The sequence below is a fragment of the Callospermophilus lateralis genome, chromosome 12 (genome assembly GCF_048772815.1).
Source record: "Callospermophilus lateralis isolate mCalLat2 chromosome 12, mCalLat2.hap1, whole genome shotgun sequence".
In the NCBI taxonomy this organism is placed as follows: domain Eukaryota; kingdom Metazoa; phylum Chordata; class Mammalia; order Rodentia; family Sciuridae; genus Callospermophilus; species Callospermophilus lateralis.
The window spans coordinates 32,094,883-32,122,695 of record NC_135316.1 but is presented as its reverse complement, the minus strand read 5'-3'; the positions used below and the strand labels follow the sequence as shown (position 1 = coordinate 32,122,695).

The 27,813-nt window shown below is 37.5% G+C and overlaps 1 protein-coding gene across 4 annotated transcripts in view; it reads right to left on the bottom strand.

The window, feature by feature from the left end:
* Positions 1-2,018: 2,018 nt before the first annotated feature.
* Positions 2,019-27,813, bottom strand: part of Cpap (centrosome assembly and centriole elongation protein) — a 53,595-nt gene continuing 27,800 nt past the window's right edge. For 2 of the 4 annotated variants that reach the window (XM_076872025.2, XM_076872028.2), the window contains 8 exons: positions 14,172-14,414; positions 9,114-9,198; positions 8,034-8,101; positions 7,719-7,829; positions 5,806-5,946; positions 5,635-5,719; positions 5,425-5,545; positions 2,019-2,312 (listed from right to left, as the gene is read on the bottom strand). In XM_076872025.2, coding sequence (XP_076728140.2) covers positions 2,120-2,312; positions 5,425-5,545; positions 5,635-5,719; positions 5,806-5,946; positions 7,719-7,829; positions 8,034-8,101; positions 9,114-9,198; positions 14,172-14,414 — 1,047 coding nt within the window. In that variant the 3' untranslated portion in view covers positions 2,019-2,119. The remainder of the gene's footprint in view (positions 2,313-5,424; positions 5,546-5,634; positions 5,720-5,805; positions 5,947-7,718; positions 7,830-8,033; positions 8,102-9,113; positions 9,199-14,171; positions 14,415-27,813) is intronic. The other 2 variants (XM_076872026.2, XM_076872027.2) reach the window with 2 other exon arrangements.

Genomic DNA, 27,813 nt, shown 5'->3' with positions numbered 1-27,813 from the left:
ATGATAGGCAAGTAAGTGCTCTGCCACTGAGCCACAACCCCAGCTCATAAACTTAATGATTGTGCTTAAGACAGACATCATGTGATTTGATATTTAGACTTCTCACATGGGTCTTTATGATTTCACTGTATATGAATGTATCCATAAATCAGACACACTGTTGCTCTGTGTATTTTTTAATGATTGTGGAATCACACTGTTAACTTGTTAGCTATATTGGTATGTGTAGATTTATTTTACTAACTTTCACTGTTATACCCATTCGGTGCATGATTTATTAGGTATCAGATATCTGATTACCAGTTTTTTCTTAAAGGCCTCATGTGAGAGGTTTTCTAGTATATATACGTATAATAGTGGGATTTGCTGGGTCATCTAAAGTTTACCAGAGTATAGCCAGACCTTTGTTTGCCAGAATATGACATGAGTATAAAAAGGTATCTCATTGTTTTAATGTGCATTTAATATGCATTTTCTAGTTTATTAACAGAATTATATTCATAGCTTTGGTTCAATTTTCTGTTGAGTTATAATTTTACTGATTTACTATAGTAATCTTTTATCAGGCTTATGTATCATCTAGTCTTCTCGCCTATGGCTTTTGGTGGGGATGGGTTGCTGGGTATTGAAACTAGAACATCCCTATGTGAGGAAAGGGCTTTACCACTGAGCTGAGCTCTTTTCATTTTAAGACAGGGTCTTGCTGCCAAGTTGCCCATGCTGGCCTCAATCATGCATTTCTTTGCCTCAGCCTCCTGAGTAGCTGGGATTATAGATGTGCACCACCACAACCAGCATCCTTTTCCCTTTCTTGTACTAGCTTTTGACATTTTTTCACTCGTTTATAACCTTTAAGATTTGTGGGGGGGGGGGGGGTTTGTGTGTGTGTATGTGTCTTATTTAAAAATCCTTCCCTATCCTGAGGTAATATAGCTCATTTTCATGAAAAAGTTGTGAACTTTTGTTTTCATATTCAGTTTTTAAATCACCTGGAATTGATTTTTTTCTTCTTTTTTTTTTGCTACCAAGGATCGAACTCGGGGGTACTCAAGATAGGATCTCACTGAGTTGCTGAATCTGGTTTTGAACTCAAAATGGTCCTCTCTCAGTCTCCCCCGCAAATGGGATTACAGGAATGCACCACAGCACGGGCTGATACATTTTTTTTTAAATGAGTCATTATCAACTTACTTTCCTACCCTGGGGAGGTGGCACACACCAGCTACTCAGAGGCTAAGGCAGGAAGATTGCAAGTTCCAAGCCAGCAATGTAGTGAGACCCTATCCAAAGTAAAATTTTTAAAAGATGAGGAGGTTATAGCTTAGTGGTAGAGCACCCCCAAGTTCAATCCTTAATACAAAAAAAAAAAAAAAAAAATCTATTTTTTTAAACCAAGGCATGATCAAAATTTATTGTCCTATTCATGATATAGAGTAGGTGACTGACTTGCCCTTCTTCAAGACACCTCGCTTCTGTCAGCCTACAGCATCATTGGTGATAACATAAAGGTGCGGTCCATCAGTATATCAGGCTAGTTACTTATTCACAGCCACCTCTCTATCAGGTGTCCTATTTTTTCAGCCTTGTTATAACTAATTAATATAAGATTATATACCACTACCTGTAATACTGTTGGAAATATATGTATTCACTCACTGTTGTAACTTCCCATTCTATTAAAATTAATGCGCCTCTGTTGATCATTTTAACTGTAATACTAATTGAACACTAATATTTTGGCTAGAGAGAGAGAGACACCTGAGTATGCACTCTGTGCAAGTCCATGTTCTATGGCTGCTGTGCCTGGGAAGCATTTATGTGACATACATCTATCCTTCCTGGTTTTTACAACCATCTCCAATGCAAAACATTATTTAGAAACTTGTACATAGTTAAACTAACAATAGAAAGACAGGATAGGTGACTTATAAATGAAAGCTGTCCTTGTGCATTTCAAATATAAAATGAAGAAACTATGCATTCCTGCAAACATAATCTTTTACATTTATTCACACACATACACACAGAATCTATAATAAATTAAACAGAATTCACAAGAAATATACATTTTTGACAGGAAAATCAGTATTACTTCATGATTATAGTCATACAAGGATCATTATAAGTCTGTGTCCATTAGGACATTACCATCCTTGTCCTTAACTCGTACTCGACCAGATGTATACTTGGTTTCTTGATGACCATTTGTATAGACAGTTTTAACAGTGCCATCTGGATATTCCCTTCTCTTGAACTGGGAGGTATGGAGTTCTCTTTGGCCATTATTAAACTCTATGATTTTGTTGCCGTCACTGTAAAAATTAAAATAGAATTTCTTTAAAAATATGTAATAGGGCTGAGGCGTAACTCGGTGGCAGAGCACTGGCCTAGCATGCCTAGCCTGGGTTCAATCCCAGCACCACTAAAAAAAAGAAAAAAATGTGCACACAAAGGGAAAGAAAACTCCCTAAAAGTAACCTTTTGATTCTGCAGTTATTTTTCTTGTGGACAATACCTTTGGTCCTTATTACAGTTCCATGTTCTTTATATAGAATTTCTGCTGCAGGCTAACAGCTTCAGTTATCAGATAGTTTGCTTTAATAAACATTTTTACTACAAAAATGCCTGGTTTTTTTTAATGTTATATGTGTTCTGCTTCTAAAAAGTTGATCATTATATTAAAATCTAGCTATTTTGGAGTTTTTGTGGTTTTGTTTTGACCCTCCTTTCACTAAGTTAAAAGCATCCAAGTGCTTGTTCTGTATCAGGTGGGGAAGAAAGCTGTACTTGGGAAGGGCATGATCAGACTTAGGACAGCCTATTTTGAAACAATGAAATAGGCCATGATAGCACACATTTGTAATCCCAGTTACTTGGGAGACTAAGGCAGCAGGCTCTCCAGTTCAAGCCAGCCTCAACAACTGAAATCCTGTCTCAAAAAAAGGGGGGCTGAGGGCTGGGGTTGTGGTTCAGCAGTGGAGCGCTCGCGCGAGGCCCTGGGTTTGATCCTCAGCACCCCATACAGGGGTAAACAGGTGAAGTAGGGGTGTTGTGTCCAACTACAACTAAAAAATAAACGGAAGGGGGGGGGCTGAAGATGTAATAACTCATGATAGCCTCAGGGCTCAATCCCTAGTACCACAATAAAATCTTTTTAAAGCAGAGAAGGAAAAAATTAAAAAGTTGATTGCCTGATGTGTGGACATTCAAATTGAACTCTGACACAAGTCTAATGAGAAGTATAGGCTGGGGTAGAAGACTAGGAATCACCACTTCTGAACAAAGACTGGTACTAGTACTTTGTAGTTTCTTCTTTTCCTACAAATGTAATGGCTGCATGAGGAATACATGTATGGGGACTCCAAAGCCATTCTGAGAAGCTACTGCTTACCCAGGAGATTCCTGCCCTCCACAGTGTCAGCAGCATTTAAGAACTGATCAGAAACATAAATTACTGGAGTAGGGGACTCATCAAGATAACCCTGAACAATCCAGTTGATTTTAATGTACACTAAATTTTGAGAACCACTGCTATAAATTAAAAATGCCAAAATAATCCTGGGATTTGTCTGTGAAAAAATGGAAAAAGACTGGTGTGTATCATATTCTCTACATTTTATTACACAAAATTTCAAATGTAAGAAAAAAAAATCTTAATTTTCTGATAGCACTTGAAGTATATACTATATATGTTTTTCCTCTAATTTTAAAACAGTCTGCTACTTATTTACTTGAATACCAGATGAAGTTTCCAGTCAGGGTAAGGGCCTAAATGACCATAAGAAGTGTCTATGTTATCTAAATGAGTGATTTTTTAAAAATTTTGTAAATACAGGGGTTCAAACTCAGAGCCTCATATACACAAGGCAAGCAAGCAGTCTACCACTGAGCTATAGCCCCAGTTATTAAGTGTTTTTACCTTGTTTTTTGCCAAGTTTATATCATAGAATTCAGTTAGTTAAATAGCATTTAAGATAATAGGTACTTTCAATCTCTAAGAAAGGGGGAAAAACAGAAAACAGGATTTGGTAGTTTCATTATGGTCACAACTAAAATGGTGAGGATAATAAACTATTATGGATTGGGCAGGCAAGCCATGAAACATTATCTTTGAGAAAGGTGACACTCACGGGGTGAGTGGGGGAGGTAACCAGGGACTGAACTCAGGGGCACTTGCCCACTGAGCCACATCCCCAGCCCTATTGTATTTAGAGACAGGGTCTCACTAAGTGGCTTAGTGCCTCGCTTTTGCTGAGTCTGGCTTTGAACAGATGAGGTTGTGATTTTTTAAAGAACTTAAAAGAACAAGGCGCCACTTAAACAGACTTAAGAGGTGCAGAAATTCAGAACACAAGCAAGAGAGAAAAGAGGGTTTAATTTACATACTGCTGCCATAGTTTAGTTTGTCATTTTTTTTTTTTTAAAGAGAGAGAGAGAGAGAGAGAGAATTTTTTTAATATTTATTTTTTGTCGGACACAACATCTTTCTTTGTATGTGGTACTGAGGATCCAACCCTGGCTGCACGCATGCCAGGCGAGCGCGCTACCGCTTGAGCCACATCCCCAGCCCAGTTTAGTTTGTCATTCTTAAAATTTTACTGGGTACTGCCTGCCTTCTTTGTGTCTCATTTCAATGTTTTCAAATTTTAACTTACTTTTTTTTTTAATTCATTTTTCACTTCTTAATTTTTTAAAATTTTTTTTTAGTTGTTGGTGGACCTTTATTTACTTATATTGCGGTGCTGAGAATTGAACCCACACATGCTAGGCAAGTGCTCTACTACTGGAGCAACAACCCCAGCCCTATTTTGTATTTTATTTAGAGATAGCATCTCTCCAAGTTGCTTAGCACCTCATTTTTGCTGAGGCTGGCTTTGAACTCATGATCCTCCCTCCCGTTTCAGCCTCCCAACTGACTGGGATTACAGGTGTGCGCCATGGTTCCCAGCACAAAAACTTACTTTTAAACAACTACTTGTCATTCCCCTTTCCTGAAATATTGTGTAGACTCAACTCTAAACTTGACAACATGTTACTTCACACTATTTCTTGGGTTTTGTTTTTTTGGTATCAGGGATTGAACCAAAGGACACTTAACTACTAAGCCACATCCCCAGCCTTTTTGTTATTTTGAGACAGGGTCTTGCCAGGTTGGCTTTTAACTCCCAAACCTCTTGCCTCAGTCTCCCGAACTGCTGGGATACGGAAGGGTGCCACCATGCCTGGCTTTATTTCTCACTATTTTTAACTTCAAAATGCTAACACTGTATTTCACCTGCTCTCTAAAGTCTTTAACTTTGTTCTCTGATCTCAACTGAAATTTTGAATGACATAAGTAAATGTTTTAGATTTTTAAAAATCCTATGGTAGTAAAAGTTGAACCATGTAAACAGAATCTGGAAACAGATTTAACAGATGCCATACCGTTGTACTCTGACAACTGTACCATCTGGGAAGATGCTTTCTTCTTGTCCATCAGCAAATAAGTTTTTAATAGTCTGGTCAGGAAATGTGATTTCTTTTCTTCCATCTGGGAAATGTTTTTCTGTTTTAAAAAGGTTACCATGAATCTTTTATTTTTAAAGAAAGGGAAGAATTTAATAAAGGAGGATATTTATTAGAGCAAGTTTGTACCTATTTGTCCACTTGAAAAATGTAAGACCTCAAGTCCTTCTGGGTATGTAGTGTGAGTTGTCTGGGCAGCAGCATAGTAGTAGATCTGTAAAGACATAAGGTCAGGAAGCCCTTTATCCCAAGATGGTTCAAATGGTTGAGCTTAAAGAAAACAACCCTGGGAAAACATACCACTCTTTCATCTGGCATGACCTGCTTCACATCACCATTAAAGAAATTGACAGTAACACTCTTGCCATCGGCGCTTACTTCTTTCCGAGTCCCATTGGGAAATAGTATAAGTCGGCACCCATTCTTATAAACCTTTTCCACCTAAAAGAACACAAGATTATCTGTAGGTAAGATTTCCTCCTGAGACCACATAACCATAATATGCCAAATTCTAAGTGCCTGCTTTGAAATCTTTCATAATAAAAAGTAAAACATTGTCTGAAAAGTATAAAGATTTGGGGCTGGGGTTGTGGCTCAGTGGTAGAGTGCTCGCCTAGCATGCATGAGGCACTGGGTTCAATCCTCATCACCACATAAATGAAAAATAAAGATACTGTGTCCACCTAAAACTAAAAAATATTTTTTAAAAAAGTAAAGAAGATCCATTATTTCATTAGAGGTTTCAAACTGGTGATTTTTCAATTTGTTTATTCCTTTTCCATTTATTAGCTGGAATTCTCTAATAAAATAGAAAACCTTTCCTTATATCAATGATTTGTTACTCTGCAGGAGATTTTCTGGAAAATCAAAATCTTTTGACTGTATTCTTTGTTGTCCTCTTGTTCAAGCTGAACACTGACTAAACTTTGGTCTTATAATTTCAATTCAAATGTATCAGATTCGATTATCTGAAAAAGCAGGTTTTGCATAAAACTAAAGGGGGGAAAAAGCCCTCACACCTCTCTACAATATGCAGACCTTATTTATAACCCTTTTTCATTTCCTCATTCAATGGGCATACCCAGCTGGGTATATCCAGTCAACTTTCCTAAGCACAAGACTCAAACTATGTAGGCTAGAATGAAGAGAGAGGCCCCTGTGTCAGGACCAATATAAGAAAGGCTGCAAAAGATGAGGGCTAGAATGAACTACAAAGGCTTAGCTCTGGCACAGGTTATAAAAGGGACTGTGTATTCCCTTCTTTTGCTATATCACTAAACTAGAAATGGCAACTAAATGCATATGACACACTGAGCATTTTTTTACAGTCCAAATGTTCAAACCCCTACAGTCCTGACGTTAAACCACTAATCCCAGCTATCTAGGAGACTGAGGCAGGAATATCACAAGGTCAAGACTAGCCTAGCAACTTAGTGAAACCCAGTCTCAAAATAATTTTTTTTTTTTAAATGGCTAAGTGTAACTCAGCAGTTCAGCAGCACTCGTGTAGCATGCATAAAGGCCCTGAGTCCAACTCCCAGTATTGAGGGGGCGGGGGAAATCAACTACAGTCAAGTACCACATGATAACATTCCCATCAATGATGGGTGACACATCGGACAGTATTCTCCCATAATGATAATGCAACAGGAAAATCCTATCACCTAGCAATGTAGAGGTGGTAACAGTGCAATGGCATTACATGTCAGTGGTGATGCTGGTGTAAACAAACCTGCACTGATGGTTGTACAGAAAATTAAATATATATGATTATGGAAAATATGTAATACTTGATAACTATTTTACCAGTTTATATACTTTCTCTACATTTTTTACTGTTATTTTAGCATATACTCCTACTTATAAATTTACTGTGAGCAATGTGCATGTTCCACCAAGAACAGCCTCATAAATCTGCTTAATGCATCTTTTGATTGCATCATTTTCTCTTGTGCTTCATTTAATCTTGAGTAAACGTTCTGTTCATCACAGCCCTAAAATTATATGCACCTGGAGGTCCTATACATATATGACCATCTAGATTTATATAAGTACATTCTAATGTTCACATTATGATACAATCACTTAACACAGATGAATGGATCCCTGTTATTATGCAACACATGACCATATTTTATAATCTAAGCATTCCACTCTATTTTAGCCAATGTTTATTTTTTAAATCATTCAGTATTTAAGAATTTTTTTTTAACCTTTCCATCAGGATGATTGATTTCTCCCTGAATTTCTTCTTTTTCTTCCTTCTTTTTATATTCAGAATCTGGGAAGTTTACCAGTTCAAGTGGCTCCCTGGGCAAGGCAGCCTGTAAGACAAGACATTTCAAGCAGCTTAAACATACACTTATTTCCAAAAGACAGATTTCTACCATTATAGGATTCTAGGACTAGTACTCGGTGCTAAATATACAATGTTAAATAAAAGTCTCCCTTATACTAGTTTAGAAACTTAGCATCAATATCAAGCCTGAGTAATCTATTTGAATATACAAAAATTAAAAAAGATTTACTTGTCCTTTATCCGAGCTGCCTAAATCACGAACAGGTACAGACTTGGATCTTTGAGATGGATTCCCTGCTAGGATAAAATTGAAGGGTTAGTTTCAAAATTTAAAATGTTAAAACAGAGGCTGGGGCTGTAGCTCAATGGCATATGTGAGGTACTGGGTTCGATCCTCAGCATCACATAAAAATAAACAAAGGCAATATGTCCATCTACAATTAAAAAATTTTTTTAATGTTAAAACTTACAAATACAGTCAAACATTTCTTTAATTTGTATCCTTTTGTGAACTGTTGTCTTTTATCCTTTAACTAAGGAAGTCTTAGTATTTTTCCAATATTTATACAAGTACTTATGGCTTCAGTGACCAACAAAGACAATGACAATATCTGTTTTCAGAGGATACACAGTGCAGAGGAAGAAACAAGGGCTCAAATAACAGACCCATGGTATTCTAAAGACAATCAACAAGGACTGTTAAAGAGACTGGTGTGTGGTACAGATAAAAGAGGCATTCAAGAATAAAGAGAATTTGGCTTGACCAGTATGTTCAAGTGGCAGCAGCCTAAGCTTTTTAGGTCATCGCCAGCACAGTAAATCATGTAACCCATACATTATAAAAATAAGTGCACACACTCTTAACATGACCCAGCATCCTCCTCCTGATACATACCCTGGAAAAGCCATATCAACAGGACCCACTCTGTAGCCCTGTATATCATTCTGCAAACCTGGGGGAACCTAAATGCTCAGCAACAGGGACACTTAACTGTGGAAATATGCAGTGGGATCTGTAGAGCTCTTAAAATCAGTCACCCAGAGTTTTTAAGTATCAATGTACTTAAATCTTAAAATACTAAGAGAAAAAAAGCAAATTGCAGAATATAAAATATGCTATATCAATTTATGAACACAATGTAGCAAAATAATAAAAAGAAAAGTACAGAATATTATCAGGAATTACTACCTGTAGATGATGTACAGGGGCTTCAATTATATCTATAATGTTTTATTTCTTAAAATGGTTACAAATTCTCCATTCTTTAAATTCTGAAATATTTTATTAAAAAACCATGCATCCTCTTACCTCGTGTTGGCAAATAATTTTTCTTACATTTTTCTACCTGGGTTCCTGAAGAAATGTGGCTCTTTTGAAATCGAATAGATGGGTTCTAAAGTATTAGAGATAATTGAATATAAAAGGAGTGTTAGTCTATACATCAGTAAACTGAGTGAAACTAGCAAAACTCAAGTTAGTGATAAGAACACTGTAAGTCAGTTTATTCTTGTTTTTATTTTTTTATTATCACAGTAGGCTGAAGTGACCTACCTGTCATCTAGGAATGAACTATACACATATATTCCTTTTATATATATTCATTCTTCAAAATATCATATCAGAGAGCATAATTAGTGAGGTGAGCACAGGCCTCATGATCAGTCAGCCTCTTCCAGGAGCTGTCATACCCTCAAAGGCTAAACCTAGCTCTCCCTGAGAATTCACACTCTTGAACTTGGAGCTCCTACCACTAGGATGAGACCTCCCTGCTCTGTCTTGACCTTACTCCCTGAATCTATATTTTGTCCTGCCTCAGCTAGAAATCCCAATGAGCAAACCTCTGGAATCTGACATTATCAATATCATCAATACCCACAATTACCAGCTAAGTGCAAAAATCAGAATTTCAAAGCATTCCACTTACAAAGATCCACAAGGTGGGGCATTCCACCTACAAAGATCCACAAGGTGGGGCATTCCACCAACTAATTAGCCTTTAAAAACTCAACACAATGGAGTATTACGCAGCACTAAAAAATGACAAAATCATGGAATTTGCAGGGAAATGGATGGCATTAGAGCAGATTATGCTAAGTGAAGCTAGCCAATCCCTAAAAAACAAATGCCAAATGTCTTCTTTGATATAACGAGAGCAACTAAGAACAGAGCAGGGAGGAAGAGCAGGAGGAAAAGATTAACGTTAAACAGAGACATGAGGTGGGAGGGAAAGGGAGAGAAAGGGGAAACTGCATGGAAATGGAAGGAGACCCTCATTGTTATACAAAATTACATATAAGAGGTTGTGAGGGGAATGGGAAAAAAACAAGGAGAGAAATGAATTACAGTAGATGGGGTAGAGAGAGAAGATGGGAGAGGAGGGGAGGGGGGATAGTGGAGTATAGGAAAGGCAGCAGAATACAACAGACACTAGTATGGCATTATTTAAAAACGTGGATGTGTAACCCATGTGATTCTGCAATCTGTATTTGGGGTAAAAATAGGAGTTCATAACCCACTTGAATCTAATGTATGAAATATGATATTGTCAAGAGCTTTGTAATGTTTTGAACAACCAATAAAAAAAAAATTTTTTAAATAAATTAATTAATGTAGAATTGCTTGCTGTTAATTGGTTATCTCTATTGCAGTTATTATCATTAAGAATTGTCATTTTCTTCATTATGAACCTATAGAGAAAAATTGTATTGAGTAATTTCAGCGAATAAAGAATTGAAAACGGCAGAAAAAAAATAAAAATAAAAACTCAATGCCATTTAATAAAATGCTAATATATTTAAGGATTAGACGCCTTGATTACTACAATTACCTTCAAATTACCTTAGCAAAACATATACAAAAGTACAACAAAGTGCTCATGGTGGTTAACTCTAAGTGAGTTTTCAGATGTTTAATGTTATGATTTAGATCTTAAATGTCCCCCCCCAAAAATTTATGTGTTGAAGGCCTGATCCCCAGATAAGAGAAATACTGTGAGGTTGTGGAAACTACTTAAGGATGAGGCCTATTGGGGGAAGTAGGTCCATGAAGGGAATATTGGGATCTGGGACCCTTCCTTCTACCCTTTCACTTCCCTGCTACCACGCGGTAAGCAGCTCTGCTCAACTCATACTCCCCACCATAATGTCTGGCTTCACCACAGGCCCAAAACAATGAGGTCAAATGACCATGGAATAAAGCTGTGAGCTAAAATAAACTTTTCTTCCTTTTAATTGTTTATCTCAGGTATTTTGTAACAGAGACAGAAAGCTGACTAACATAATCATATTAGTCTTCATTTGTTCTCTATTTTGGTGCAGTTCCATAATAAAGTGTTAGTGGAGTAAAGGAGAATGCCACTTCCTTACCACCCATCTATCGTTCTATAGCTCATTCCTCTAAAACTGACACTGACAATGCATAGCCTAACAGTTCATTAACTCATATATTTTTGTGATGTCCTCAGTACCTTGTAGCCTTATGCCTTCTAATACAGTTTAAATTCATGGTTCACTGTAGTCACTCTTGTCTTGCCAACTTCCACATACCTCTCTCATTTTGGTTTTCACTTGTGTGACCATGTGTTTGCTAAAATATAATTTTCTGCCACCTTACACCCAAAAAACTGAAGGAAAAAAAAATTCTCTTTTCACTTATAGTCTCTAACCCAGGTAGGTCCCAGTAAAGCCCTGAATCAGCCTCCCTACCTCCACAATCCTCCTGCTTTCCACTCAGACAACTACTTTTCACTTTCTCCTTCCTCTTCAACCTCCTACAACTCCTCCTCCACCCCCCTCAGCTAATGAGCATGCTTCAGCTTCCCTAAGAAAGTTAAAGCTTTAGAGGGGACCTACTACCAGCTGCCACCAGCATTAGCCTGTAATCAGGTACAGCAGCCTATACCTGGCCAGGACCAATCCTCCATTCATTCCCAGACCTACCCCTCATCTGTCCCAAGATGCCACTCTGGACATTCCCCTACTTTGTCCTGTATCAGCGTCTTCCTCTCCACTGAATCAATACTATAAACATACACATTTGTCCTCATCTGTTCATTTTCCTATCTTAAAAAACACAAAAATCCTTCTCTTCAGCCTCTACACACCTCACCACAGAGCTCTTGGGCTTTGTCTGTAACTGTATCACATTCTCTCTTGTCAGGCTTTCACCTTCACTACTCCAAGACAACAGATTTATTGCCCACCGCAGTTATCTCAATTTGGTAAATCAGATGGCTGGTCTCAGTCCTTACTCTGCAGCAACAACCTATATAGTAAGGAACTCTCCTCTTCAAGGTACTTTCTTCATTTGCCTCAGGACACCACACTGGCCTCCATTCTACCTGCTGTCAGGCTATTCACTCTCTTCATCCCTTGTTTCAGAGCTAGCTCTTCCCTATCCATTCACAGCCCCAGTGGTCTCCCCTGGCCTAATGCTTCAGCACACATTCAGAAGACCCCAAGTGCAACCCACAGCATCTGTATAAATGCCACAGCAGCATCTCCACATAATGGCTAGACAGTATTTCCTACTTCTTTGACAACATCTGAGCTCCTAGTAGCCATATTCGCTGAAAATACTTGCTTTTCTTCAGGTTTCTTTTGAGCTCCATTAGGCCAAAAGCAAACTAAACAGTGATGGGAAGTTATTCTTAACTCCTCTTTTGCTGTCACATCCCTGTACCAGTTCATCAACAAATCTAGTCCACTTCAGATCTTCCAGTGCCGCTATCCAATCTCAGCCACCAACCATCAAAACAATCCCTAACTGTGTTCCTGACAAGGCCCATTTTGCCCTCCCATCTACTCCTTCAGTCCGCAGCAGACAGTGTAAGCTTACTAAAATAAAGAGGCAGGCCACCCTGAGCCCCCAGGGGCTTGTAACTCACTCAAGAAAAGCCCAAGTGCTCGTATGAACCTGTTAGGGCCTAGTGAACCCAACATGTTCCATCTCCCTCCAGTTCTGTACCCAGCAGCTCTCCCATTCAGTCAGTTCTAGTGCCTTATCCTCGCAGCATGTCCTTGCTTCCTCCTGCAAGCCATTCTTCTTTAGTAAGGAATCCTATCCAGCTATCCTATCCAAATGGTAGTACCCCATGCTCCACACCCCAACAGCTATCTCCTCCAGTCTTGCTTTTTTTCCCCTTAGTCCCATCACTATTTCATACCACACATTTATTTATCTATTCTATTTAAAATCTTTCTGCTGCTACTAGAATAAATTCCATGAAGGCAAGGAATTTTGTCTGTTTTGCTCACTGCTGTATCCCCATATGCTTGCCACAGCCTGGTTATTCACATAGATAAATGAAAGACCAGTACCCTGATTAGAAAGAAGCCTATGTATGTGAGTGCAAAAACTTGACATACATTTGGATCTTTTAAACTGAGGTTATCTAACCTATTGTAGAATACCTCCTTCCTCCTTTGTAAGAAGTATAAAAATAAATATGAAGGGCTGGGGTTATGGCTCAGTGATAGAGCACTCGCCTAGCATATGTGAGGCACTGGGTTCAATCCTCAGCACCCCATAAATAAAGGTGTTATGCCCATCTACAACTAAAAAATATTTTTTAAAAAATTAAAATAAGTAAATAAATAAATTTGAGCTGGGCTCACCGCCTGTAATTCTAGTGACTTGTAATTCTAGTGACTTGAGGCTGAGGCTGAAGGATTACAAGTTCTAGGCCAGCCTCAGCAACTTAGTGAGACTCTGTCTCAAAAAACAAAAAGGGCTAGAAATGCAGCTCAATGGTAAAGCACCCTTTGGTTAAATCTCCCGTACAAAAAAATAAAATAAATTTGTCAAGTAACTGTATAGCAAAGCATTCAGGACTGAACCCAGGGCCTTGCACTGCTAGGCAACTGCTCTGCAAACTACATCCCCAGCCCCCAAAAGAATTTTAATTATAGTAAAATACACATAACCTAAAAATCCATGAATTTTTTGTTTTTGTACTAGGAATTGAACAAAAGGGTGTTTTACCACTGAGCTAAATTATTGATTTTGAGAATGTGCCTTACTAAGTTGCTGAGGCTGGCCTTGAACTTGTGATCCTCCTGCCTCAGGCTCCAAGTGGCTGGTATTACAGGCATGCACCATGTCCATCCAGCTAAAATTCATCATCTTAACCATTGTTAAAGGTACACTTCAGTGTACATTCACACTGTTGTTGTATAACATCAGTTGTCCAACCATCTCTATAACCTTGTGATCTTATAAATGTATAATTTTTAACCCACTAAATACTAATTCCTTGTCCCCCAGTCCCTGGCATCTACCATTCTACTTTGAGTTTATGAATTTGAATGCTTGAATATTTACCATCACCCTCTGACCTCACAAAACCAGATAGACTCCAAAACCTACCACAGACTCATCATTTTTTGTGGCAGTCATACACTGGTAGGCCTTAGGGCTGCTCTCAATTGCTTCTGCTTTCTTCCAGGCATCAATTCGGAATCTTTCCATCACTTTTATCTCTTCCCGGAGATCCGTGTTCTCTTTGACTAACATTTCTATCTGGCTTCTGAGACGACCGTGTGTGCTTGACCATTTTGCTTCCTTTCTTTTCAAATCTTCTTGTAAATCTGCTACTTGCTGTTTCAAAGCCTCTCCCCAGCAAAAAAAAAAAAAAAAAAAAAAAAAAAAATTAGATTTAAAAGTAAAAGGACCAAAGAGACACATCAATGAAAAATAGCCCAAAACCAACATCAGAAAAGGCTTAGTCAACAAATGACTGGATTTTTGGAGAAAGGAATAGGGAATCAGGTGAGACTTTCACTTTATATCATTAACAATTCTAGAAAGCAGAGACCACACCACACCTCTTAGAAGCTGACTGTAATAACACGGCATGAGATAATAAAGGCCTAACCAAAGACAGTAATTGAAAGAAAAAGAAAGGGATCTATGAGCAATACCTGGTAAAGAAAAAATTACAGGAATTCATAAACAGAAGGAAAATTTTTGATAAAGGGTATACTGATTCCGAAGTCAAACAACCTGACCTGAAAACTGATTTTATATGGAATTCATTGGAAGACATGGGTGTTAACAGAGTTTTCAATGGCCTAACTAAATAAGTAAAGAAACTACTGAAATGTGTAGAAGCAATGTGCAAGTAGACAAATAGAAATCAAGACTAATGTCGGGCAGCTGAGGTTGTGGCTCAGTGGTAGAGAGCTTGCCTAGTAGCTTGTGTGAGGCACTTGGTTCAATTCTTAGTACTGCTAAGAAAAAATGCTCATCATCTCTAGCAATCAGAGAAATGCAAATTAAAACTACTCTAAGATACCATCTCACTCCAGTAAGAATGGCAGCCATGATGAAGACAAACAACAACAAGTGCTGGCAAAGATGCGGGGGAAAAAGGCACACTCGTACATTGCTGATGGAACTGCAAACTGGTGTAGCCAATTTGGAAAGCAGTATGGAGATTCCTTGGAAAGTTGGGAATGGAACCACCATTTGACCCATTCCTCTTCTCAGACTATACCCAAAAGACCTAAAAAGAGCATACTACAGGGACATAGCCACATCAATGTTTATAGCAGCACAATTCACAATGCTAGACTGTGGAGGTGCCCTTCAATGAATGAATGGATAAAAAAAATGTGGCATATATACACAATAGAATATTACTCAGCACTAAAAAATAATAAGATCATGGAATCTGCAGGGAAATGGATGGCATTAGAGCAGATTATGCTAAGTGAAGTTAGCCAATCCCCAAAAAAAACAAATGCCGAATATCTTCTCTGATATAAGGGGGATGACTCATAATGGGGAAGAGAGGAAGAGCATGGGAAGATTACCTCTACATAGGGAAGAGGGGTGGGAGGGAAAGGGAGGGAGAAAGGGAATTCATGGATGGTAGAAGGGGACCCTCACTGTTATACAAAATACATATATGAAGATGTAAGGGGAAAAAAAAGAATAGTGTTACCCTAGATTAGGTAGAGAGAAGTGATGGGAGGGGAGGGAAGGGGCTGGGGAGATAGGAAGGATAGTAGAATGAAATAAACATTATTATTACTGTGTGTATATATGCGAATGCATGACCAATGTGATTCTGCAACATGTATACTCAGAAAAATGAGATATTATATCCCATCTGATTCAAATGTATGTGTCAAGGTCATTGTACTGTCATGTGTAACATGACAGTTTTTAATTAAAACAAATTAAAAAATAAAAATAAAAAATAAATAAAAGTCCATCAACAACTAAAAAAAAATATTCAAAAAAAAAAAAAAAGGACTGATGTCAGAACAAGGTAAGATCAGTCACCTATGGAGCACAAGGAATTTGCTGGAAGTGACCAAGCACTGAGAGAAAGGAGCACTGGCAGAAACAAGAGATCCCTCAGCAAGGGAGCTGAGTCATCAAAAGCCCTGACCACCTCAGTAACATGTGCACAAACACTCAGAAACTTGGCCCCATCTATTGCCTAGGCCACACAACAGCCAATAAAGTAGCCTGTAGGAGAGAGAATGACACAAGGGCTCAAAGCTCTCTCCTTCAAGAGTGCTATACCATCAACAGCACAGAATTGGACTTATTAAGGTCAAAGCTTTAATCCCATTTGAATGCCTCAAAAGCTCCTGAACATCAAATTCCTTATGTAAGAAATTATAGAATATAACCAACAAGTGAAAAATTTCTCAAAGCATTTTTATTATTCAGGAAAATAGACTTTTAATACTAAAATGATAACAAGTCTAAATGGGTTAAGATTTCAAAAGCAATTGATATTTACAAAATATCTACTTTCAGGCACCATTAAAGATCCTTGGAATATTAAGAGTAACACATCCCAGCCACTTAGGAGGTTGAGGCAGGAGGATCCAAGTTTGAGACCAACCTCAGCAATTTCGTAAGACCATCAGCAAATTAACAAGACAGTCTCATAATTAAAAAAAAAAAAAAAAAAAAGGACTGGGGATGTAGCTCAGTGGCAAATCACCCTCTGATTCAATTCCCAGTACACACAAACAAACATACACACACATATACAAGCTTAGGCCCTCAAGATAAACTATCTCAAGGGGAATATTGCATAGGTGAGGGTAATGGGATATGCATGTGCAGAGCAGGAAAGCGCAGTTGTGAATATGATGTGTATCCCCAACACAAGCCTGCAATAGATGGAGGACAACCTCTCTGCTCCCAGATTATCAAAAGGAGGGTGCCAGGCTAGGTGTGGTGGCACACACCTATAATCCCAGTGGCTCGGGAGGCTAAGGCAGAAGGATCTCAAGTTCAAAGCCAGCTCAGCAAAACCAAGGTGCTAAGCAACTCAGTAGTGAGACCCTATGTCTAAATACAAAATAGGGCTGGGGATGTGGCTCAGTGTTCAAGTGCCCCTGAGTTCAATCCCTGGTATCACCCCCAAGAAAAGGAGGATGCCAGGCAAAAGTCACAGGGCAATAAGGGGGATAAATGAACATCAGGAGGACAAGAAGCTTCAAGAGAAGAGAGGCCAGGACATGTAAGAAACTTGAGGCTTTTATAGTAAGAAAGAAGCAGAGGCATCAAAAAGTCTGAGCACAGAGAAGACATGGCCTCCTTCCTTAAGGAAAGAAGCCACATGAGCAGGGCAAGAGTTGAGGCCAGGCACTTAGTAAATCTATTAACTCAGAGGTAGCAACTTGAATTGGGGTAGACTTTACTGACAGAAGAGTATGGAGTAGAAGAGAACAAGAAGCCTGGAGAAAGATTCTAGGTCTCTGACTTAAGCACAGGAAAGGACAGTTGGGAGGCGACTTGTGAACATGCTGAGCCTGAAGTGTCCGACAGCCAGTTGAACAAACTTAACCAGTCACAGCAGTTGAGGCCAGGATGCAAGTCAGACCTTCAAAAGATAAATGTTAACATAAACCTGGAAAATAAACTGAACACGTTAGGGAAGGCCAAGCCTCTGGTTGACACTTCTACTGCCTCTGCTGTTGCCATATCCACCCCTCAATTCAAGAGAGGAAAAAGCAATAGAATCTGAGCCTTGCAGTAATCTAGGTTATAAGAAACCCACAGCTTCAGGTATAACAGGAGGCAAACAGTGATGCGGCTTACGGATGAGAAGGCAAAGGATGCTGATAAGCCACATCCCAGAGGGACTTCACCATGAGGTTTACACTGGAGCAGTCACAGAATCCTCAAAAGGTGCAATTTCAGAGTAGATGGCTAGGAAGCCAGATTTAATTGTATAGGAAGAAAACAGGAGGTTCAGCAGAGACATGGCTAGTTATCAGTGGTGACTTATTGACAAAATCTCATACTCCATGAAAATGAGACAAATGCTACATGGGTCAGTGGGTGAACTGCTGACTTGAGAAAGGCACCTCTCCACTGCCAGTCATCAAACACCCCTAATGTGCAGACGATAGGATGCCAAAGCTGAAGAAGATTTAAAACAAAAAAAAGCCAAGACCAGGACAGTGTGAAATAACCAGTTGTTACAAAAAGCAGGCAGACTTCTAAAACTTCAGGGGTATATTAAAGGGCAGAGAAGCCATTACAATCAAAGGGGCTCCCACTGGTCAAATTGGGACCACTTGATTATCAGACAAGAAACTTTATAATTAATTAGAGCAACTTGGTTTTGTGAGAGGTTAAGAAACAACAATGATGAATGTAAATTCCAAGAAGACAGAGATATCTTATATTACCAATTCTCCAGTGCTTAGAAGTGTTCAGTGAATTGGTACTTACTATAAATAAGCCAAATTGTGTAAGAAAAACAAGGAACTATCCAAAAGCAGAAAAAAATAATGAATATACACAGTCATACATGATTAATCCAGTATGAAAAGGACCCAATGCTTAATTAACACCAGAAGTCAGACATGCTAAAAAAGCAGAAAGGGTTCAAGAATGAGTACCAAAATTGTAAATATCTAACATCCTAAAAAGGAAAACTAGGAAAAATACCCAACTCAACCCCTTGTCTCCAAACACACTTTGATGAACAATGCCCATAGCTTCCTGCAGTGATGGCAGGCCCAGTCCTATACTGTCCAATATGGTTTTTAAGTCTTGAAATGTAGCTAAGACACTGAACTTTTAATTTTTTTTCCTTTTTAAGATGGGAGCCTCACAATGCTGCCCAGGCTGGTCTTAAACTCCTGGGCTCAAGTGATCCTTCTGCCTCAGCCTCCCAAATAACTGGGACTACCTAACTAATTTTATTTTTAATTTATTTAAATCTAAATAGCCACACATAGCTAATGGCTAACAGCCTGAACAGCAGAGCCTCATAGAACAAAAGCATACATTATTCAAGGGAAAGGCATCAGGTTTCAAGAAAGTAAAGCCCATATATTATTTTTACAACAAAGTAAAGCAGAACTACAAAAACTTGATTTGAATCAACTCAGAAGAGGTGATCAGGTCCTAAGCTGATCTATCTTGAAACTTTAGTGGTCTGAGAGATGTTTTTTCTTCTTTTTGGGTCTGTTAAGATTTGTTTAATATAACAAGTATCAAAATAACTATGGCGGGCTGGGATTGTGGCTCAGTGGTAGAGCGCTTGCTTAGTACCTTTGAGGCACTGAGTTCAATCCTCAGTACCCCAGAAAAATATAAAGGTATCGTGTCCACCTACACCAAAACATATTTTTTAAAATAATAACTATTGCTTTAATCCAAGAAGATTTAGAAACAAGAAAAATGAAATGACAAATTCATTGTGCAAGTATTTTAGAATTGGTTATAGTTTTCAATTTTATAATAGAAGTTTTCTATATTTGATTATATTTTAACTATTTAGGTATTTTAAATGTTTACAAAAAAAGCCATAATAAATGTGTGACTGTAAGACTGTCTAAAAGAAATTAAGTTTAATATCAATTTTTAATCTTTATTATGCAAAAAGCAAAAACACACCCTTAAGAATTGACAGTAGAATCTAAAATTGGCATATGTATAGAAGAAGAATTAGATAATATCTTTTGAGCTCACACCATTTAACCTGGATATTGCACTTCTAGGAAACTGCCCACAGATAAACTCAAAGTTTGTGAGCTACATGGACACAAGGATAGGGACTGAAGTATTTCATTCACTACTATGTTCCCGATATGTGCCTGCTACACAATCGGTACTCAATAACCAAGTGCTGAATGAGCAAATAGAAGAATGATATATGTACAAGGTTACTTGGTATAGTACTTCTTTAAATAGAAAAGGAACAAAAATAACATAAAAGTTCAGTAACATAAGTCATGGCACTTACATTGCAATTCTACACAATGGTAAAATAAAGATGATGCTCTTTTGAATACAGAAAGATGTCAATATTCTACCATTAATATAAAAGAAAAAAAAACCCAGGGACAACAGTCATCATTGATATTAAGGCTGTTAGGTATGATAAAGGCATGTAATTATATTTTTTTAAAAGGGTCTTTTCTCAGAGATACATAATTGAGTATTCATAGATGAAATGACTGAATGGGGAATTCACTTTAAATATTACACATTAAAAAACAAAAAAAAAGAATGGAGAAGGGTGAGAGGGATAAAATATGTACTATTTGAAATTTTCTACAATAAAAAATGTTATAAAGAGGCATATTCAAAAAAACAAAACAAATAATCCAATCAATAAATGGGCGAAGGAACTGAACAGGTACTTCAAAGAAGAAGAAATACAAATGGTTAACAAATACATTAAAAAAAAAAAGTTTAACATCACTAGCAATTAGAGGATTGAAAATTAAAACTACACTGAGATTTCATCTCACTCCAGTCAGAATGACAATTATCAAGTATATAAGCAACAATAAATGTTGGCAAGGATGTGGGGGAAAAGGTACACTCACTCACATATTGCTGGGGGGACTGCAAACTAGTACAACCACTCTTGAAAGCACTATGGAGATTTCTCAGAAAAATTGGAATGGAAACACCCTTTGACCCAGTTACCCCACTTCTCAGCATATACCCAAAGGACTTAAAAATCAGTATGCTATAGTGACATGGCCACATCAATGTTCATAGCAGATCAATTCACAAAAGCTAAGCTATGGAACCAACCTAGGTTCCCTTCAACAGATGAGTGGATAAAGAAAATGTGGTACAAATGCACAGTGAATATTACTCAGCCATAAAGAACAAAAAAAATATGACATTTGCCAGTAAATGGATGGAACTGGAGACTATCATGCTAAGTGAAATAAGACAATCCCAAAAAACCAAAGGCTGAATGATGTCTCTAATAGGTGGATGCTGAGTCTCAATGGAGGCGCATGGGTGGGTGGTGGTAGTGGAGGTTCTTCAGATTGGACAGAAGGGAATGGGAGGAAGGGAGGGGAGTGGGAATGGGAAAGACGGTAGAATGAAGTGGACATAACTTTCCTATATTCACATATGAATACACAGCCAGTGTAACTCCACATTATGCACAACTACAAGAAGGAGAAGTTATATTCTGTGTATATGTCAAAATACATTCTACTTGGGCTGGGGTTATGGCTCAGCAGTAGAGTGTCTGCCTAGCATGTGCAAGCCCCTGGATTCAATCCTCAGCACCTCATAACAATAAATAAATAAAATAAAAGGTATTGTCCAACTATAATTTAAAAATAGATATTTAAAAAAAACATACATTCTACTGTCATGTATAACTAAAAAGAATAAAAAAGAGGTGTATCAGGTGGCTAAGGCCAAAATAAGAGAGAAAGATTTCACTATACACCTTTTTGTATCTACTGAATGGGATTTGTTTATATTATCTTTTAAAATAAAAAATTTTACTAGCATGTCAAAACCAAGCATTAATCAAAACATATTAGCAACTTTTTTCCCCACAAAAATAGACTAATAGAATTAAAGACCCTGAGCAACATTGTATGCAGTAACTAAAGCTGTAGGTGTACAGAGATTAATCAAGGATGCCACACAACATTAGAAAGAAAAAGAAAAAAAAAACTCAAAAATACTAGTGTTTAGGGGCTGAAGCTGGACCTGAGGCTCAGTGGTAGAGTGCTTGCCAGGCATGCATGAGGCACTGGGTTTGATCCTCAGCACCACATAAAAAATAAAGGTATAGTGTCCACATACAACTAAAATAAATAAACAAATATATATATATATATATATATATATATATATATATAAAATATATATAAAAATATATATTTTTTTAATAAAATCTACTAGTGTTTAAAATAAGGAGCCAGGGCTGGAGTTGTGGCTCAGGGGTAGAACGCTTGCCTAGCATGCATTAGGCACTGGGTTGGACTCCCAGTACTACATAAAAAAACTAATTAGGAGGCAGAGCCCATCCACCCACCCCGCACTCACAGCCTGGAGGCAGAGCCACCCCTTTACTACATGGAGAATCAACCTGCGCTGGGGTTCCTTATTCACCAAAGCGTGGCTCCATGGCCCAATATCAGGAAACATACAGGCTTGAGGCTGCCACTGCCACAAAACTAGCATATGGCTACTTCTTCTACCAAGAACCAACACTAAAGACCTCGTAAGACGTCATCAAGGCCCCTGTGGCTGGGCTGCACCAAAGGTTTCTCTACTAGGGGTGCAAACAGTTATCCTGTTGCTGAGGTAACAGAGAGTCTTGCATGGGGTTGCCTATCTCTTATTTCTCCTACTAACAGCCAACTTCCTTTGATTATCCTCTCACTAGTCATATAATCTATACATCCATATTCTCACATCCTACCTCATAAACATCTCAGCCATCCCCCCAGACCTCCCCTTCCACCATCGGAAACTGTAAACCATTATACACAAACCTATTAATTATATGGCTGAAGATAACCAAACTCATCATTTCTGTTTATAGTGAAAAACTGTAAATGTAAAAATAGAAGCTGATATATGGCTGCATATTGGGTACACTGAATGCTAAAATATTGATCTCTCCCTTAAAAGTGAAGTATTGATAACCTGTAGGCACACTATAAGACAATAGGGCAGAAGCTGTAATACCTCAGATCTACACTGCAAGAGAGGAAGGCACACAGAAATAACATGGGAGGAAATAACAAGGGAGGAAAGTGTCCCAAACAAACCAAGATACTACAACAATAGAGTCCATAGATAAGAAGTGTCAGAGAAGGAGTTCAGAATATACATAACTAAAATGATTTGGGAATTAAAAAATGACCTAAGTGAGCAGATAACAGGCAAAAATCAGTTACTCTAACAAAGAAATAGGAGAGCAAATACAGGTAACCATTGATCACACCAACAAAGAGATAAGAAAGCAAATAGGTTGCAAAAGATTACTTTAAGAAAAAGAGATACTGAAAAAAAGACAAACAGAAATCCTTGAAATGAAAGAAACAATAAGCCAATTTAAAAACTCAATAGATAGCATCACCAACAGACTAGACCACTTGGAAGACAGAACCTCAGACAATGAAGACAAAATATACAATCTTGAAAATAAAGTTGACCTCACAGTGAAGATGGTAAAAACCACGAACAGAACATCTAAGAATTATAGGATACCATCAAAAGACCAAATTTTTTTTTTTTAAAGACAGAGTGGGGGAGAGAGAGAGAGAGAGAGAGAGAGAGAGAGAGAGAGAGAATTTTTTAATATTTATTTTTTAGTTCTCGGTGGACACAACATCTTTGTTTGTACGTGGTGCTGAGGATCCAACCCGGGCCGCACGCATGCCAGGCGAGCTCGCTACCGTTTGAGCCACATCCCCAGCCCTCAAAAGACCAAATTTAAGATTTATTGGGATAGAGGAAAGTTCAAAGATTCAAACCAAAGGAATGCACAATATCTTCAATGAAATAATATCAGAAAATTTCCCAAGCATGAAGAATGAATTGGAAAATCAAAGAAGAGGCCTACAGGACACCAAATGTACAAAATCACAACAGCTCTACAAACAAGACACATTATAATGAAAATGCCTAGCATACAGAATAAGGAAGGGAAACCAATTTGAATCTCAGATTTTCAACCCAGACTCTCAAAGCTAGGAGATCCTGGAACAATATATACCAAAGCTCTAAAAGATAATGGATGCCAAGAATCTTATATCCAGCAAAATTAAGTTTCAAATTTGATGATGAAATAAAAACCTTCCATGATAAACAAAAGCTAAAAGAATTTACAGCAAGAGGGCTGGGGTTGTGGCTCAGTGGTAGAGCACTTGCCTGGCATGTGTGAGGCACTGGGTCCTATCCTCAGCACCACATAAATATAAATAAATAAAGTAAATGTCTATCAACAACTTAAAAAAAAAAGAATTTACAGCAAGAAAGCCTGCACTACAAACATTCTTGGCAAAATATTCCACGAGGAGGAAATGAAAAACAACAATGAAAATCTGCAAAGGGAAGAATACAATAAAAGAAAAGCCAAAGCAGAAACCAAGTCAAGCTAAATACCAAAAATAAACAAAAATGACCATTAATACAAATCATATCTCAATAATAACCCTAAATGTTAATGGCTTAAACTCACCATCAAAAGACACAGGCTGGTAGATTAGATTAAAAAAAACCACAATATGCTGCTTTCAAGAGACTCATCTCATAGAAAAAGATGCCCACAGACTGAAGGTGAAAGGTTGGGATAAAATATACCATTCACATGTCCTACGTAAGCAATCAGGGGGTTCCATCCTCATGTCAAATAAACTAGAATTCAAGCCAAAGTTAATCAAAAGGGATAAAGATAGACATTTCATACTGCTTAAGGGAACCATACATCAACAAGCATAACAAACAATGGAGCATCTATGTTCATCAATCAAACTCTTCTCAAGTTCAAGAGTCAAATAGATCACAACACGATAATTCTGGGTAACTTTAACACACCTCTTTCACCACTAGATAGATCTACCAAACAAAAGCTAAACAAAGAAACTATAGAACTCAATAATATAATCAATAACTTAGACTTAACTGACATATATAGAATACATTATCCACCAACGAACAAATACACTTTCTTCTCAGCAGCACATGGATCCTTCTCTAAAGTAGACCATATGTTATGCCACAAAGCAAATCTTAGTAAATACAGAAAAGTAGAGATACCACCCTGCATTCTATCAGACCACAATGAAATAAAATTAGAAATCAATGATAAAATAAAAAATAAAAGCTTTTCCAACACCTGGAGACTAAATAATACTCTATTGAATTAACAATGAGTTGCAAAAGATATCAAGGAAGAGATTAAAAAATTCTTAGAAGTAAATGAGAACATCAATACAACATCAAAATCTCTGTGATACTATGAAGGCAGTTCTAAAGTTCATTGCATGGAGTTCATTCCTTCAAAAAAGAAAAAGTCAATAAATACAATGGACACTACAGAAATATAAATGATAATTACAAATTATTTTGAAAATTTGTATTCCAATAAAATAAAAAATATCAAAGACATTGACAAATTTCTAGAGGCATATGATATGCCCAAACTAAATCAGGATGATATACACAATTTAAACAGATCAATTTCAAGCAAGGAAATAGAAGACACCATCAGAAATCTACCAACCAAGAAAAGCCCAGGACCAGATGGATATACAACTGAGTTCTACAAGACCTTCACAGAAGAACTAACACCAATACTTCTCAAACTATTTCATGAAACAGAAAAAGAGGGAACATTTCCAAACACATCCTATGAGGTCAATATCACCCTGATTCCAAAACAAAAGACACTTCAAAGAAAGAAAACTTCAAACCAATATCTCTAATAGATGCAAAAATTCTCAATAAAATTCTAGCAAATCAAATACAAAAAAATATCAAAAAGATAGTACATCATGATCAAGTAGGGTTCATTCCAGGAATGCAAGGTTGGTTCAACATATGGAAATCAAAAATATAATTCATCACATCAATAAACTCAGAGATAAAAATTCTATGATCATCTCAATAGGTGCAGAGAAAGCATTTGATAAAATACAGCACCCCTTCATGTTCCAAACGCTTGAAAAACTAGGGTAACAGGAACATACCTCAACATATAAAGACTATCTATGCTAAGCCCCAGGCCAACATCATTCTAAAAGCAGAAAAATTGAAAGTATTCCCTCTAAAAACTGGAACAAGATGGATGCCCTCTGTCACCACTTCTATTTAACAGAGTAATCAGACAGATGAAAGAAATTAAAGGGATACGGATAGGAAAAGAAAACTCAAATTAACACTATTTGCAGACGATATGATTCTATACCTAGAAGACCCAAAACATTCCACCAGAAATCTCCTAGAACCAATAAATGAATTCAGCAAAGTAGCTGGATATAAAATCAACACCCATAAATCAAAGGCATTTCTGTACTTCAGTGACAAATCCACTGAAAACGAAACTAGAAACCAGGAAAACCACCCCATTTACAATAGCCTCAAAAAAAAAAAAAAAAAAAAAACACTTGGAAATAAATTTAACAAAAGAGGTGAAAGACCTCTACAATGAAAACTACAACACGCTAAAGAAAGAAATTAAAGAAGACCTTAGAATATGAAAAGATTTACCTTGTTCTTGGATAGGCAGAATTAATATTGTCAAAATGACCATACTACCAAAAGCACTATACAGATTCAATGCAATCCCAATCAAAATCTCAGTGTCATTCCTTATACAAATGGAAAAAGCAATCATGAAATTCATCTGGAAAAATAAGAGACCCAGAATAGCCAAAGCAATCCTTAGCAAGAAGAATGAAGCTGGTGGCATTACTATTCCAGACCTTAAAACTATACTATAGAGCAACAGTAACTAAAACAGCATGGTACTAGCACCAAAATACACCTGTAGACCATTGGTACAGAATAGAGGACACAGAGTCTAACCCACATAACTTCAATTATATTAGACAAAGGCACCAAAAACATACATTGGAGAAAAGATAGCCTCTTCAACAAATGGTGCTGGGAAAACTAGAAATCCATATGTAACAAAATGAAATTAAACCTCTACCTCTCACCACGCACAAAACTCAACTCAAAGTGAATCAAGGACCTAAGAATTAAACCAGAGACCTTGCACCTAATGGAAGAAAAAGTAGGTCCAAATCTCCATCATGTTGCAGGCCCCAACTTTCTTCATAAAACTCCTATAGCGCAAGATTAAAACCAATTGGGATGGGGGCTTCTTCTCAGCAAAAGAAACAATCAGTGAGGTGAATACAGAACCTACAGAATGAGAGCAAATCTTTGCCACATGCACATCAGATAGAGCACTAATCTCTAAGACATATAAAGTACTCAAAAACCTTAACACCAAAAAACAAATAACCCAATCAATAAATGGGCCAAGGAAAAATTTCTAAGAGGATATATAATCAATCAACAAACATATGAAAAACTGTTCAACATCTCTAGCAATTAGAGAAATACAAATCAAAACTACTCTAAGATTTCATCTCACTCTAGTCAGAATGGCAGCTATTATGAATACAAACAACAGGGCTGGGGTGGTGGCTCAGTGGTAGAGCACTTGCCTATGTGTGAGGCACCGGGTTCGATCCTCAGCAACACGTATCAATAAATAAAATAAAGATCCACTGACAACTAAAAAAAATTTTTAAAAAAAGAATACAAACAACAATAAGTGTTGGCGAGGATGTGGAGAAAAAAAGGCACACTCATATATTCCTGGAGGAACTGCAAAATTGGTACAGCCAATCTGGAAAGCAGAATGGAGATTCCTTGGAAAACTGGGAATGGAACCACCATTTGACCCAGTTACCCCACTCCTGGGTTTATACCCAAAGGACTTAAAAACAGCATACTACAGGGACACAGCCATATCAATGTTTATAGCAGCACAATTCACAATAGCTAAATTATGGAACCAACCTAGACACTCTTCAGTAAATGAATGAATAGGGAAATGAATCGGTACACAATGGAATACTACTCAGCATTAAAAGAGAATAAAATCATGCCATTTGCAGGTAAATGGATGTAGTTGGAGAATGCAATGCTAAGTGAAGCAAGCCAATCCTAAAAAACCAAAAGCTGAATGTTTTCTTTGATATGAGGATGCAGACACATAATG